The sequence below is a fragment of the Laccaria bicolor genome, genomic scaffold, assembly GCF_000143565.1.
Source record: "Laccaria bicolor S238N-H82 LACBIscaffold_63 genomic scaffold, whole genome shotgun sequence".
Lineage (NCBI taxonomy): Eukaryota > Fungi > Basidiomycota > Agaricomycetes > Agaricales > Hydnangiaceae > Laccaria > Laccaria bicolor.
Window position 1 is genome coordinate 185,436 of NW_001889934.1, and position 14,919 is coordinate 200,354.

The following is a 14,919-nucleotide window of genomic DNA, read 5'->3' on the forward strand; positions in this document are numbered from 1 at the left end:
CGTTGACTGGGCCCACACCTGCTTGGACGTCCACGACATCTTCATTTTCCAAACGACACTAGCATACACCCCAACCCGCTATCCACAGGTCGTATCGCACATAGCCCCAAAACGGCTCTCCCTTCTTGAGAAGAACTACTTGTTCATGCCAACATGCTCGAGCACACATTAACTTTATATCTAGGAGTGGTCATCCAGAGATCCCGGATCCAAGCACTGTGGCTTGATAGGTGCATATTGGGCGGCACATCCTACGTTCTCCCATACATCTACCCAGCATCCAGAATTCGAATCTCTACCCCCTTGGGATCCGACTTGCGCAATCCGTACACCTTGACCTCCAGAGTGCTGTGCCAGTGTTCCAATTGCCCATGTTCAACGTGCTACCTGAGCAGCTCTTGCAACTTCGACGTTTTGTTCACGGTAACGGACGAAAGCCCAAACCACTCCTTCATCCTCTTGGTTCCCTCGCGGCTCCACGTTACGATAATGCATCTTGACCATCTATTTCGCGTTTGGCAGCACCTTTCCTCCTTGTCTCCCAGCTACATCTCTCCGCTTCCTCGTCCCTCCATCCTCTTGGCCTTCTACTCGTGGCTCTTTCCTTCCACCATTTATCGCCATTCATTTCGTCTTTGGCAGGATATCCTCTCCCCGCCTTTCCTTCATTCTGCCTCGGCCTTTTCCATCCATTGAGATCTTACTCGAGTCGCAGGGTCTTCGTATCGCAATGCTGCATCCCAATCTCCGCAATTGCTGCCGTATACGGTAACGGACGGGAGCTCTTGAAGCCACACATCTTCCCGTAAAGCACTCGCAGTCTCCTCCACCATTCCCCTTGGCCTTCTCGTTGTGCCTCTTTTTTGAACCTGTCGTGGTACCCTATCTCGACGATTGATGAGATATGGCGTTTGGCCGCTGGCATTACTCCCCGGACCTACATGAGCCCAAACCACACCCCGCCTTTTCTCTCTTTGCATTCTAGTTTTGTTCTGGACGAGAAGTTAGAACTCAAACCACCCATCTTCCGTCGTTAAGAGTGACGCAGTCACAGCTTCCTCCTCCATCCTTTGCCTTCTCCTCATGGCTCATTTCTTGCGCTCGACATCTCACTCCATCCCACGATCCATGTTTGCCGGGACTTCCTAGATTTGCCCGAACCTATTTCTTCCTGCCTCTCGACATTTACCCAATCGCTCCATGTGTCTCAAGCTGAAGCTCCAAGTTCCACCCCCCTTTTCGCATCCAAACAGATGCTGCAGTGTGGTGTACTGCGCAGCCTACTTCGCGAGTTGACAGCACCCCTCTCTCGTCCTCTTGGAGTGGTTTCTTATGTTTACCCTCACTACTTCATGACTGTAACAAGGCGGTATCCCAACAAGAAACTTTTCTCTCTCTCATAAACGTGCTCCATGGGCCTGTTATACACCATCTCCGCCATGTGATCGTCCACTGCTAGTACTACTACTACAGTACTAGCATGGCGTGCCCGAGGTCCCCGTCAAGCCACCGAGCCCATGATCAATCAAAGCAACTGTACTGAGGTGCAGCCTGAGGTGGATTGCAATTTGCGCCTCGACTGGATTGTACATTCACCGCGCACCGTCCTGTCGAGCTCCCTCCCTTCCCAACTCTTAGTGACAAGTCTTGGCGCTTCCGAACCGGACCCCGACCTACCCCGACTCAGGTTCTTGGGCTCCCAACACTTGAGACAGGGCCCAATAAATATTCAGGACAAATCAGGACATATGTACCTCCTTAATCATAGCCGCTTGTAAAATAATGAAGTGAATGTGCATCCCGAAAACATTAATTCTCAAAATTACAAAAGGAAGAACAATAAGAACATCAACCACATGTAATTTGCATATTTAAACAATTTCTTTGTGAAATAGTCTTGGTAGCCATGGCAACACCGCTCAGCTGAAGAATATGTGAAAGAATAAAATAATGAAATTGGCCAGTCAAGATGGCTGATGTTCTTATTGTTCACCAGTTTAAGATTTTGTTAATCAATGTTTGTGGGATGCACAACAGGTTTATTATTTTACAAGTGTCAACAATTATGGAGGTACCTTTGCGTAGATCACACATTGGACACTGTCTCAAGTGCAAGTTCCAAGGGTTCAACCCTTCTTTCAAGTTCGGAAGTTCCTGGCTAAATTTCTTCCGATTCGGACTCGCGCTTACCTCCGTCCGTGTCCGTGCCCTTCTTATTCATAGACTTGAACGAATTGGGCAATACTTTGTGTGGGAGTTGACTATGTAGTTTCGTGCTTGCGGTTCAATATACATACATTGCAATGCATCGTGTTTTGAGGTATAAAACAAAATAGATATTAAAGGAACCGTAAGCCAAGCGAGCGAGTCTCAGGTCTGGAGTGAGGAATGGGAGAAGCATATATAAAGAGAGAGAGAGGGCAGCCAATTGCATAATTAGAAGAAAGGAAGCGGAAGCTGCGGAAGAAGGTTGGTAGGGTAGGGTCGAGACCAACACTGACTACGTTGAGAAGACTGTGTCACGCGGGAGTGAGAATAGTGTAATCGGACGTGCTGACAAGATGCGTGAACACCTAAACAACACACACACACACAAACACCTTAAACACTTATCACCACAGGTACGTGCTCGGTACTTCGAGTTTGGGTTCGTATGGTAAACAGAATTACCACACTTGTTTTGTTAGAACTTAAGTAGAAGTTCGGGGAGACGTTTTTTGTATATTTTATATCACTTGTCTAAGTCTAGTAGACCTTTTTGGAACAAAAGGTATTGTTTTACGTGCGGACACAGTATAGAATTCGAAACTTAGTAGTCTTCGAAGGGAAACAGCTTTTATTGGGACTGTCTCGGTGTTCTGGGATTGCGTTCTAACTGTATACGAAGAAATGACAAGGAAATTGTGCTTTGTAGACTTTTATAACTCCCTTGAGCTTTTATTATGCCTCTGATGCGGTCCAAACTAGTCTTAAAGACTCTTCAAGCACGCTCACTTGGATTCCTCGGTAATAGTAGAGAGCTCTCTTACTAATTGACGAGACAACCTTACAAAAGCTTTGTGATCCCCACTTAACACGCTGGTTCCGGGCACACGTTACTTATGTCTGCGAAGAAAAGTCCTTAAATTGATTACAAACTTATCCACTACCTCAGATGCTACTGGGAGTGCGACAGCTGGTCAACGCGGGGGATAATTCCTTGCGTTTCAGCCTGTGCGCATCCTTTTTTTAATACTATTCTATGTTTTCTATTTATATTTACATGTCCGTGCATTGTCCGAGAGGTCGGACGAATTAATACTGATTTTTAGTAAAGGTTTGAAGTGGCTCGGTTGTGTGTGGCACAACTGAGCTGACTTCTTTTAAGTTTTCGTAGTGTTTTCTCTATTGTGGCGACGCGACACATCAGTATTGATGCGTACGCGGGAATCACCGTAAACGGTTTTCATGATCGGTTCAGCCGAGACGAACGGTCCGCTTAGTGATTTTTCTCTCTATTATTAGATACTATGCCCGGGCCTCGGACTGCATGGCAAATCGTTCATAGTTTTTCTCTTTTGGCAGGCTTCGGAATATTTCACGAAGCTTAGTTTTCTTGGGTCAATGATGCCATGATTTGTGATGCACGTGATGCGTCTCTCCACATGACTTCTTGGATCATGCTTCATAGCACGTGACCGAATGACTTCTCGCGTCAGGTACACGTCGAGTTTCTACGCTCGCGCGTTTATCTTTAGAATTAATATCTTTTAATCCATAATAAAGTGAGACCCTGGTTTGGTGTAAACTCCAACACCCTGTGCGGGGGTGTTTTTACTCTAGAACACTCAGTAGCGTACTATTTCATGGTAGTGTAGCCTTTTATTAGACTTCGAGTATATTGAGGTGATTCGGTCACGAACCGACCGCAATTCCTACTGTCTAAGGTGTGCACATTTCTTGGATGTAGACTTTAATCGACTAGACCGGGTTGCGTCTAACGATCCTTATGATCAATGTGACTGTATTTCTACTATAGGAGGTTTTATAGGAGAAATCGCTAAAATTCGCATTTTTACGGGTGTATTGTTACACTCTGTATCATCTCCCCCTCACTATAATACTGACCGTCCTCGGTCATCACTAGATCCTGGTATGAGGACGTTCCCCTCGTGTTTTTCTGGATTTTATATTGATATGTCTTCAAAAGATCACCGTCTGTCAAGCGTGTCTTTTATCTTTCGGCGTCAATTACTATTACTAGTGCAGGCGTGTTATTCTTCGAAGACATGACATCATATTCCTATTGTTGCCTAGGTACGCCTCAGTTGATTAATGTTTTTTGGCGTCCATTAAGATTTTCAGGGTCGACGGAACCGAGGGATTCTCAGCGATCTTCTCCCGTAGACTATTCTTCGGAAAGTGCCTCGCTATTCCGTATGTTCTGCCTGACGTTCCTATAAACTTCGTGCTTTATGGGAGCGATTGTCACAATTTCTTTCTAACTTTCCCCACCATGCCTACCGCATTCCTTGGTTGTCGCGCCGCTGTTCAAGCGTTCGAAGTCGGCATTGACCTCTTCTCGCGTTCCCACCTCAACGCTATGTCTGAGGCCGAGATTATGGCTACGCTATACCGCCTGCATAGTTATATGGTGAGTCTCTGTTCTTTTCTTTTATTCTCTGCTGATTTTCGACTTTTTATTGCCTTAGTTAGCATTGTTTTCAGACATCCTTGCTCGTCCTGGTGGTCCTACGCCACACAAGTCTCATTTACTGGCGTCCGTTTACAATGCCGCCCAACGCGTTGAAGAACACAACCAAAGTACTGCCTGGGAGGAATGGCTGCAAGAACCATTGGATGGTCATGCGCTTTATAGCCCTGTAAATAACTTTCTTCTGTTCTTTCTTTTTATTTTTCTTCTAATGATTTTTATCTTTCTAGGGCGAATGCCTAGACTCCAGCTTTACCATGGGGTACATAGGAGAGGAGGACGCGCCGAGCGACCACAGGTCTTCGTCACCTCCGGGGATCATTACTCCCCGAGGTCGAGCTCGTGTCGTTCAGTCCCCTTCTCCTACGGGATCCGATCCATAGTTTCTACCAAGCCCTGGCCCAGAGTCCCTGCCAGTTTCCTCGCCTGACTTGACGCCGCCTGTCCCTGTTCGAAGGTCGAAGCGTACTCGTGCCATGGTTCGAGATCATCGATCCTCTGTCTACAACGCCCTTGAAGCTGGCTATTGGCCCTGTAAGTTTCTTCATTTTCCTCTGCTTAGACATTTTTACTAACTCTTTTGGTTTCTTAGCCAGGTAAACAACACAAGATTATTGAGAAACCCTCGTCTGACGACGAGGCCATCCAACATCCCAACCATTCCCGTTCAAGCTCGTCGGACTCTGTGCCTCTCGCTAGGCCTTTGCATGCAGACAAGGGCAAGGCTCGCGCCAAGACGCCTCCGCCTGTTGCAGGTTCATCTCAAGTTGACAAGGGAAAGGCTCGGGCGAGGACTCCTCCTACTACTCGTAGTTCCGCCAAGCGTACTGCCGTTAAGCCACCGGTGGTCAAGCAGAAGGAAACTTCTGTTCAACCCAAGTGTCGCGGTCACCCTCGTAAGAAGTGTAAGCTTTTTCTCTTTCTCAATTTGCTTTTTAACTTTATAATTCGGGTTTTTTCCAGCTCCCGTTATCTTCCAAGAGCCCATCGTGTTCGACAAGAAGCGATTTAGTAAGTCGTTCTTTTACTAGTATTTTGTTTACCCTGCTGACTTTCTTTTTAGAACGTGCCACCGCTAGATTTGGGCTTAAAGAGCTCCCCGCAGTTCTTAAGGGTACACAAATCCACGTATGTCTCCTCCTCTCATTTTTGTCTGAGTTTTCATAGGTACTGATACCTGTTTTATTAGATGCCCGAACCTTGCCTTCAGTGCTCCGCACGCATTCGCCATCGTCGCGACGCCAATCTTCGAGAGTTCGCAAACGCCATCGCGGACCTGTGTCTCACCGCCGAGCCTGGAACTCTTCTAGGCACTGTTTTCGAGACTCGCAAGGAGTTCGGCTCGTGGTACAGCTTCGTTCAAGACTTTGTAGATACTCAGGGGGTCCCAGTGCCTGCGGGTTCAACGACGGCCGATTTGGAGAGACTCGTCTCGCTTTTTCAGCAAGACGATTCTCCTCCCATTGCTGGGCCTTCATCTCTGACACCTTGTCAACGCCGCGTCTGCTCGCTGTCCCTTATTCCTTCTATCGCCGCTGCTTCGCCTGGTCTTCCACCTTCCGCCCATTCTCAGGAGGAGGAGGAGGAGGTTATCGACGAGCTTGTTGACGAGGAGTAGGTGCGCTTGTTTTTACGGACTCTTTTACTTGGCATGCATTCGGACATCTTAGTTTTTGGACTTTCTATATCAACCTTTTTGTGTCATTATCTTTTGTAGTTAGATTCTGCTGTCCTTATAGTAGAATCTTGACTTTGTCTTTCTTGAACTTTGAGATTTGTTCCTAAGTGAGAGCCTTTTTGCATGCTTTCTAGAGTGTGAACTTGTGAATTTTCGACTTTATTTCGCATTTTTCTATCAAATTCATTCTGCCTTAGGGTTTTATTGTCTCTAGTTCGCGTTTTTATGACTCTTTTCCCCTTGGTGGTTTTAGTGAATCATGAAATCGAATTTTTTATCTATCAAGGTAGCCTTGATCCGTCCCCCTCACTAAATATTGACTGTCCTCAGTCAAAACGACTAAGTTCATAGGTCACGTGGCATGGGACATCCAAGGCTCGGAAAGTTTATTCTATTTTTAGACGTGATTGCGCTGGAATGCGCAACTCCAAATTTTCACGCTTCAAGTGAATTGCAACGCGGAATTTCGGAACGCGCACGCCTTGGTCTCAGACACACATATAAAAGCAGGCAGTGGCGAAAAATTTTCGGACAGAACAGTTTTTTTGCTTTTCTACCACGCACTCTCATTTTACCACTCGCTCATTATATCTATCCCACAAAACGCTCTTCCCGCCTAGTGCTTGGAAGTTAGGTTAATTAACTGGAAAATAACCGAGACCAGACCGGACCTAACCGCAAAAAAACCGGACCGCGGTTAGTGGTTAGTCAATTCTGGAAATGAAATAACCGGTTATTTTGCGGTTAACTAACCGTTAAAAAACCGGTTATGACCGGTTATAACCGACCCTATTATACCCCTTCAAAACACATCTAAAAGCATGAGAAACGCTAAAAATCTGACAGAGTTATGGTCAAATCTCTAAATTATTGGCTAAAATAGTAGGCTTTCAAGAATATTATTATAAAATTGTCAATTCTTCACCGAATTTAGCGTTCTTGGGCTTGTTTTAAAGCTACGACGCATGGCAATAATGTCTACTGCAAGGAATATGAGAAATATACGCCGTTTTAATCGATTTTCTATTTTTTCGGTCCTAACCGGTTAGTAACTGCAACTAACCGGTTTTCATCGGTTATCTTCGGTCCAGTTAGGTTATTTTGGGTCTGGGAACGAACCCTAACCGGTCTCGGTCTCGGTTAGAGCCCCTGGGCACCCAATAACCTAACCTAACCGGACTTTCAAACACTATTCCCGCTGCTGTCAAGCTTCGCGAGTCCGCTCTCACTGCCTTCAAAACTTATCAGGACATGAAAGAGGGACTGAACAGTGCTGCCGCTCCCACCATTCTTGGCGTAGCTGCTAATTACTGTGTAAGTCGCGAATTTTTCTGTTATAAACTTCGTATTTTCTATTTCTTCGAACAAAGGCTAATACTGCGCACTTGACTAGGTTCAGCTTATCGACACCAAGGATCTGTGTCTGCTTATGCACCAGCCAATGCACAATGTGCTTTTCCTTGTTAGAGGTGAGTACAATACCCGCAGCACTGGAGTTCACGCCATCGCGCCCCCAGCCGACCTCGACACTATCAAAGAATATTGTCGCGCCGTTCTCGCCGTGCACGCCGCTGCGCAGGTCGTTCCACCACCCGTTACTGCTCAAGCTCAGGCTCAGGCTGAGATTGCAGAGGTAATGGCCGCTGCTAAAGCCAAGGCACGTTTATACTTATTTTGTTCATCTTTTCTCATTTTATTAACGCAGCGCGGATACATTTTGAAACAGCGTCCCCACAAGCTTGTCAAGTCCAAGGCTGTCATCGAGGACAAGGACGACGAGGTCGAGATTGTCCCCGGCCCCTCGGATACCGACGTTATGATGGGTGGGTGTGATGGCCCCAACGCTATCACTGCAGCTGACACCATGCATTATTATTATTTTTTTTTTTTCTTTCAAGCAGGACACAATTTTAATATTGCGTCCGCTTTGCTCAAATGGCAGTGGACAACCTCTTTGGTGACGAAGAAGTCAAGGACGCCGCTTCCTCTCCCAAAGAGAAAGGCAAGAAGCGCGCTGCCTCTGGTCCCAAGGTAAGCTGCTATTATTGCGTGAGTCCACTGCCATGTTGTTAACTTCATATTTTTATTCGGACATAACAGACCCCAGCCAAATCCAAGCGTGCCGAAACGGTCAGCATTCCCTACGACGCTGTTCCAGGTATGGACACTAACAGTCGCGAATTTCACAAGGCCCTCGTCGTCGAGCATGCCAAAGGCAGTTGCGCCGGCGACAAACGCCCTCGTACTGAACCGCCCTTTATTAGTGGTTTAGCAGATCTTCAGTCTCGTCAAAGTTCGTATTTATCTTTTATCTTCATAAATCGTAAACTAACACGCTCGTCCTTTGTTATAGACAAGTCCAATACTTATCACTCCCCCACCTATTCCTACTGGACTCCGGGACTCCAGTAGGATTCCTACTGGATTCCTACCAGATTTTGACAAAATTTCCAAAAAGGCATTTTCACATATTTCTCCATTCCCCCTCCTACTGGACTCCTACTGGACTCCAACTGGACTCCTACTGGACTCCAACTGAACTTAAACAAATTAGATGAAATGCTCCACACATTGAAGTCCTACTGGATTCCTACTGGATTCCCACTGGAATATCAACTTCAATGTATTACCAAGTCAGAACTTCAAATTTCTATTCAAAATTCACATTTAAACAAATGTTGTATTGTGAAATGACAACTAAATACAGAAAGATCTTTTACTAATGTAATGAGGGAGGGGGAGGGAGTGATGGAGTGATGGAGGGAGTGGTGGAGGGAGAGAGCTATGGAAGGAGGGGAAGTGAGTGAAGTGAAATGATGGAGGGGGGAGGGGGTGAGAGAGGTGGAGAGAGGAAGAGAGGGAGGGAGGGAGGAAGAGAGGGAGGAAGAGAGGAAGGGAGGGAGGAAGAGAGGGAGGGAGGGAGGAAGAGAGGGAGGGAGGGAGGAAGAGAGGGAGGGAGGGAGGAAGAGAGGGAGGGAGAGAAGGATGGTGGGAGAGAGAGAGGGAGGGAGGGAGGGAGGGAGGGAGGGAGGGAGGAAGAGAGGGAGGGAGGAAGAGAGGGAGGGAGAGAAGGATGGTGGGAGAGAGAGAGGGAGGGAGAGAGGGAGGGAGAGAGGGAGGGAGAGAGGGGAACAGAGAGAAGGAGACAGGGAGGAGAGATCATAGGTGGGGTGTTTTTCGAGGGCGGCGGATGTCGTTTGTGGGCGGTGGGCGTTTTTCGTGGGCGGCGGTCGTCGTTTGGGTTTGCTGGGTGTTTTTCGTGGGCGGCGGACGTCGTTTGTGGGCGCTAGGCGTTTTTCGTGGGCGGCGGATGTCGTTTGGGTGTGCTGCGTGCTTTTCGTGGGCGGCGGTTGTCGTTTGCATGGGCGGCGGCTGTCGTTCATGGGCGCTGGGCGTTTTTCGTGGGCGGCGGTTGTCGTTTTCGTGGGTGGCGGGCGTCGTTTGTGGTGGTGGGTGTTACGGTCGTCGTTGGCGGGTGGGAGCGGGTCGTCGCTGTCCCTCGTCTTTCTTGTTTGTCGTGTCGGCGGGCGCTCGTGGTTCGTGGGTGGTTGTCGTGTCCGTGAGTGTGGTCGTCGTTGCGTGCCGTGGTCGTTTGTTGTCGTCGTTTGTTGTCGTCGTCTGTCGTGGCCGTCGTTGTTGTCGTGGTCGCGTGTTGTCGTGGTCGCGTGTTGTCGTCGTCCGTTGTGGTCGTGGTGGGCGACGTGTTCGTGGTGGGTGAGCAAGAGGGTGGTGATGGTGGTGTTGTCGAGTGTTGTTGGGTTTGGGCAAAATTCCCACTCGCGGAATTCGCCGACGTCCTTTCTAGGAAGGAGGTCAGTACGTTGGTATATAGAGCATATAATAATGACCTATAGTAATGTCTTCCTAGTGTAACTGGTAAAGTGCTCGTCTCTATAGTATTGTCCCTATGTCCATAAGGTTGAGAGTTCAATTCTGTCAGGTTGCGCTTTTTTTTATATGTTATAATAACAACAACAGTGACAAACTGCTGGTCCTACTGGGCTCCCTGTCCCCGGAAATTCCTACTGGACTCCTACTGGACTCCTACTGGACTCCTTGTACTGGACTCCTACTGGACTCATTCCTTAAAAATCCAGTAGAATTCCACAATTCCTGGTGATTTGGGTTCAGTCCGGTAGGAATTTACTAGGACTCCACTAGGACTAGGATACAAAATTTGTATGGTGATCAGCCAACATTAAAATGTGTCCCAGTCCTAGTCCAGTCCGGTAGGATTCCGGGAATCCAGTAGGAGTCCGTAGGAATAGGTGGGGGAGAGTAAAGAGCTCGACGAGTCTGCCAACTCCTTGCTCATCGACAACCCTCTGTACAGGGAGATCTTAGCACACGCACATGCTGCTGTTACCAACCGCATGCCGGCTTATCCCACCCTTGCTTATTTCAAGCAGCAAGAGGTCGATCTTCATGAACGCGTTCTTCTCAGCATGCCGCGCCTCGACTTGGAGCTTCGTCTTCGCGATGTACTTGTCGCTGATTACGAAATTGCCCTTGCCCAGATTGCTGAGCGTGAAGTAACTAAGGAGTAGTAGAACTATCCGAACTTTTTTCATAGACGGACACCTAGAGCCCGCATGTATAGTTGACTATGCATGGAAAATCTAGAAGGCACTTGCGCATTATGTTTATAAACTGCTGGAGGTTTTATTAAACTTTAGCCAATTTTAAAGCGTAAGTCTACTAAGCCTCTTCTTCACTTAAATCTTTGATTTCTTCTAAGTCCCCGGATTCATCTGTGGAAGACCCATCAAGATTAACTCCTTCAAAGTAGTAATCTCTTGCGTTAGGTCTTTCTTCAACGCCTGTGTTTTCGATTTCATCCAGTTCCTCATTGCTTGCATCAATAAGTGTACTGAAGTGCTCAGGTAAGTCGATCCTTTCTCTTGTGAAATACGGAATGACTCTGAACACTCCAATTTTATTGTGATTGACTGATCCGTCTAGTTCACAAACTATATATGAACCTCCCTTTGTTCGTCGTATCACAATCATAGGTCCCAGGTATCTTGGTTGCATTTTACTACTTAATGATGAGGATACCTGTGAATTTCTGATAAGCACCAGGTCTCCGGGTTTATACATTCGACCACTGATTTTATGGCGGTGGCTCAGTTCATATTTTGCCACTCTTTTCATTTTTTCTAAGGTGACCCTCTCGCGCATTTCTGCCACATGCTGCCTGTGTTTTGCTAATGCTTTGGCTCTATAGCCAATCAATTCTGCAGTGGACAACATACGGTCTGGTAATTTTACTAACCAGGTAGCCTCCTGTACGTCGAGAGGTAATATTGGATGCGCACCTGTTACCATAAAGAACGGCGAACAACCAAATCTTTTTCTAATCGTGATCCTGTCAGCCCAAAGTACTTGCCAAAAGAACCAATACCACTTGGCAAGGTTCTTGGGTCCACAGCACTTTGTGAGCATTTGTATAATATCCCAATGGGGCCTTTTGATTCTGCCATTTGCCTTAGAATTATACGGAGATATCCTAATACCCTTTATCCCGTATTTTTCTTCGAGCCATTTTACAGCAGCAAGGAAAACCGAACCATTGTCAGTTATTATTACTTCTAGACAACCCCATCTGCAGATGACTTCTTCAAAAAGCCATAAGCCGACAGTTCTTGCAGTTTCACTTTTGAGGGGTTTTCCTTCAACCCAGCTTGACAGTGCACACCTCCCATGGACGATGTATTTACATCCATTAGATTTCGGAGTCATGTGTATGGTATCAGCGTGTAGTCGTTGGAAAATAGATGGTGTATGTGTCACAGTGGGTGGGATTTCCACTACACGTTTGGTACGTTCCTGACAACGCTGGCATGTTTTCACATACCAATGTACGTCTCTTTCGATTTCAGGCCACCAAAAACGCTCCGTTAACATATTCTGCGTTGCATATGCTCACCTATGTCCCATAGCATCGTGTGCAGATCTCATCATGTACATTCGGTGAGACTTGTCGACCACTAGCTTGTGACGTGATTCAATGCTTCGACGATATAATCTATCCTCTTTGTCTAGGAAGAAACTTTTTGCAAATCTTACGAAAGCGCTGTACTTTTTATCAGAATATCCTTCGATCTTTTTAGGATTTTTCAGCCATTCTCTTAGTATAAGAAGGAATTCATCCTGTGACTGTCCAATGAATGACCTATGAGTTTCCGGGTAAGGTTGCTCTGTTTCTAGTTCGTCAAACCTGGCCTCCAGGCCTGGTGAAGTTAAAGTCGAAATCATGTAAGTTCGAAGAAAATCCTTCTGTTCTGGGCTGCTTTTTGTATGATCTGGATCATTGTCCACTCTTGTTTTCACATCTTTAGCTATTTTCTGTGTCATTGCTATTTCCCTGTCTAGTTCATCCTTAAAATCTGAGATGTCTAGAGCCAATTGTTGGATATATCCCCCCCTCGAGTCAATTTGATCTTTGAAGGTTTCGAAATCCAAAGGGGGCTCCCCTCCATCTGGATCTGGTAACACTTCAATGACACCAATGGGTTCGTCGAGATGTTCATCTGAAGGTGGATACACATCGTCACCTGGTTGAGTGTCTCTGCGCGATAATCCATCTGCGCCAAAGGTCTTTCCTTGGACATGTTGTAACTTAAAATGGAACATTAGACATGCGTCAATCCATCTGTTGATGGTTGCATTCGGTCCCATTTCAGGGTTTCGAAGCATACCTGACAGGTATTTCGCGTCTGTTTCCACAATTAGTTTTCGACATCCTAGAAGCCAGTATGATGCAGCCTGTAAAGATCGCATTAAACCAAATAATTCTCTTTTTGGTTGGGAAAATCGAGCTTCTCTATCATTCAAAGTTATAGAACCGAACCTGGCATACTGCCTAAGCCCAGTCGTATGGTTATCCTGATATATGTAGAACCCAACCGCTTTCCAAGAGGTGTCTACAGCTAGTACCACTGGGTTAGGATTATTTTCGTAATCCAACGGCACGAGCGCTTTACTTTCGCGAAGTGAGGATTTCAATTCGTCCATAGACTCTTCTTGTGCCGGTCCCCATACAAAAGGAGCCCCCTTTTTGCATAAATCGTTGAGAGGTTCTGCTTTCTTTGCAAAATTCTCAATAAACATTCTGCAGACCCCTACAGTTCCTAGAAAAGCCCTGACATCATGTAGGTCTTTACAAGGTCCCCAAAGATCTATAACTTTCATTCTTTCAGTTTCCGGTTTTCTGCCTTCATAAGTGCATAGGTGGCCTACTACTGTTATTTCAGCCGCACAAATTACCGACTTAAATCCCGAAAAGGTTCCTCCAGCATATTTCATCCTATGAACTACCCTGTTAGCATTTTCGAAGTGTTCCATTATGAACCTTCTTATACCGCTATTTTCAGGTATAGTCTCGTATTTTCCATCTGGCAACTCGTACCTTGTTGCAGGCCCTCTGACAGGCACATCATCAATATATGGCACAGTTACTTCAGGAATTTCTTCTTGTAAAATATACGTAACGTCATCATGGAAAATTGGAACGGAATTTGTCCAACCCATGGGTAGAGTGACAAGTCTTAAAGCTCCAAAAGGAGTTTGAAATGTAGTCAGATCCCTGGAAGTCTCTGCCAAGAGCCTTTCATCGTATCCAACGTATAAATCAAACATTCCTCCACAAGCTCGACCAGCGAAATGCATAGCAAGTGCATCGGTTGCAGGTGGTAACCCTGAATGTGCTATAGTCACTGCATTTAAAGGTTCCAGACTATGTACAAGCCTCAAACTTTTTCCATCTTTCTTTAATACACAAAACCATCTTGACCTATAAGAAGAATTTGAGGGTTCATATACCCCAGCATCCAATTTGGTCTTAATAATTCTGCACACTTCTTGATAAAGTCCAGGAGGTATTGGAATATTTTTCAAAACCCACGGCGTATGTGGAATTATTGGAATGTCTACGGGTGGGAAGTATTCTGTTTTGAAGCTCCCCCTCTCACTATCATCCCAAGCAAAGGCTTCGTTGTTTTCCATCATAAAATAATGTAGTAGTTTGCGCTCCTCTGGCCACAAGAAATCGCCGTCATGAACTTTGTCAAATTGCTCTCTTCGCTCTTCAGTATAGCGTCCCGTGGGTGTGAATTTTGGTGGGTTTCTATTCAGCTTTGGCAAGGTGTCCATTGGATCGCCTTTTATATCCCGAATAATTCGAAATTTATCTGGTAGGTCCTGAAAGACGGGTCGGATTTTCTGTGCGACTGGTTTATACTTTTTAGTTACCAGTACCTCCCTTGTCGCAGGATGTTCACCCTCCACTTCGCTCGGTTGCGCTTTACCGTCATGGTTATATATCGTATTCATCATGGTTTCCACTGTAGATGCGGTGCCCGATTCTTGACTTTGCTTAGAATAATATTTTTCTAAGTAGTTTACCAGAACCGTACTAGCCGCCTTGTCTGTCATCTTTTCTTTTTCATGTTTTAAGTATTTTGTAAGATACAAATTCCTAGTCTCTTCTTCAGAGAATTGATCGTCCATTGGTAAGGCGTACGATAGGACTTTATATCCTCCCGCA

General features: G+C 46.1%; 2 protein-coding genes across 2 annotated transcripts; both read left to right on the top strand.

Moving 5' to 3' along the window:
• Nucleotides 1–4,495: 4,495 nt before the first annotated feature.
• On the top strand, nt 4,496–6,478 carry LACBIDRAFT_334417 (uncharacterized protein; the record flags this gene model as incomplete). Its single annotated transcript, XM_001889154.1, has 9 exons — nt 4,496–4,633; nt 4,692–4,803; nt 4,924–4,955; nt 5,077–5,227; nt 5,290–5,598; nt 5,657–5,704; nt 5,757–5,821; nt 5,883–6,307; nt 6,436–6,478. The coding sequence occupies 9 exons, from the start codon at nt 4,496–4,498 to the stop codon at nt 6,476–6,478; spliced, it is 1,323 nt and encodes a 440-aa protein (XP_001889189.1).
• A 1,144-nt stretch (nt 6,479–7,622) lies between these two features.
• On the top strand, nt 7,623–8,783 carry LACBIDRAFT_314750 (uncharacterized protein; the record flags this gene model as incomplete). Its single annotated transcript, XM_001889155.1, has 6 exons — nt 7,623–7,685; nt 7,765–8,028; nt 8,077–8,194; nt 8,314–8,402; nt 8,472–8,664; nt 8,725–8,783. The coding sequence occupies 6 exons, from the start codon at nt 7,623–7,625 to the stop codon at nt 8,781–8,783; spliced, it is 786 nt and encodes a 261-aa protein (XP_001889190.1).
• Between the last annotated feature and the right edge of the window lie 6,136 nt (nt 8,784–14,919).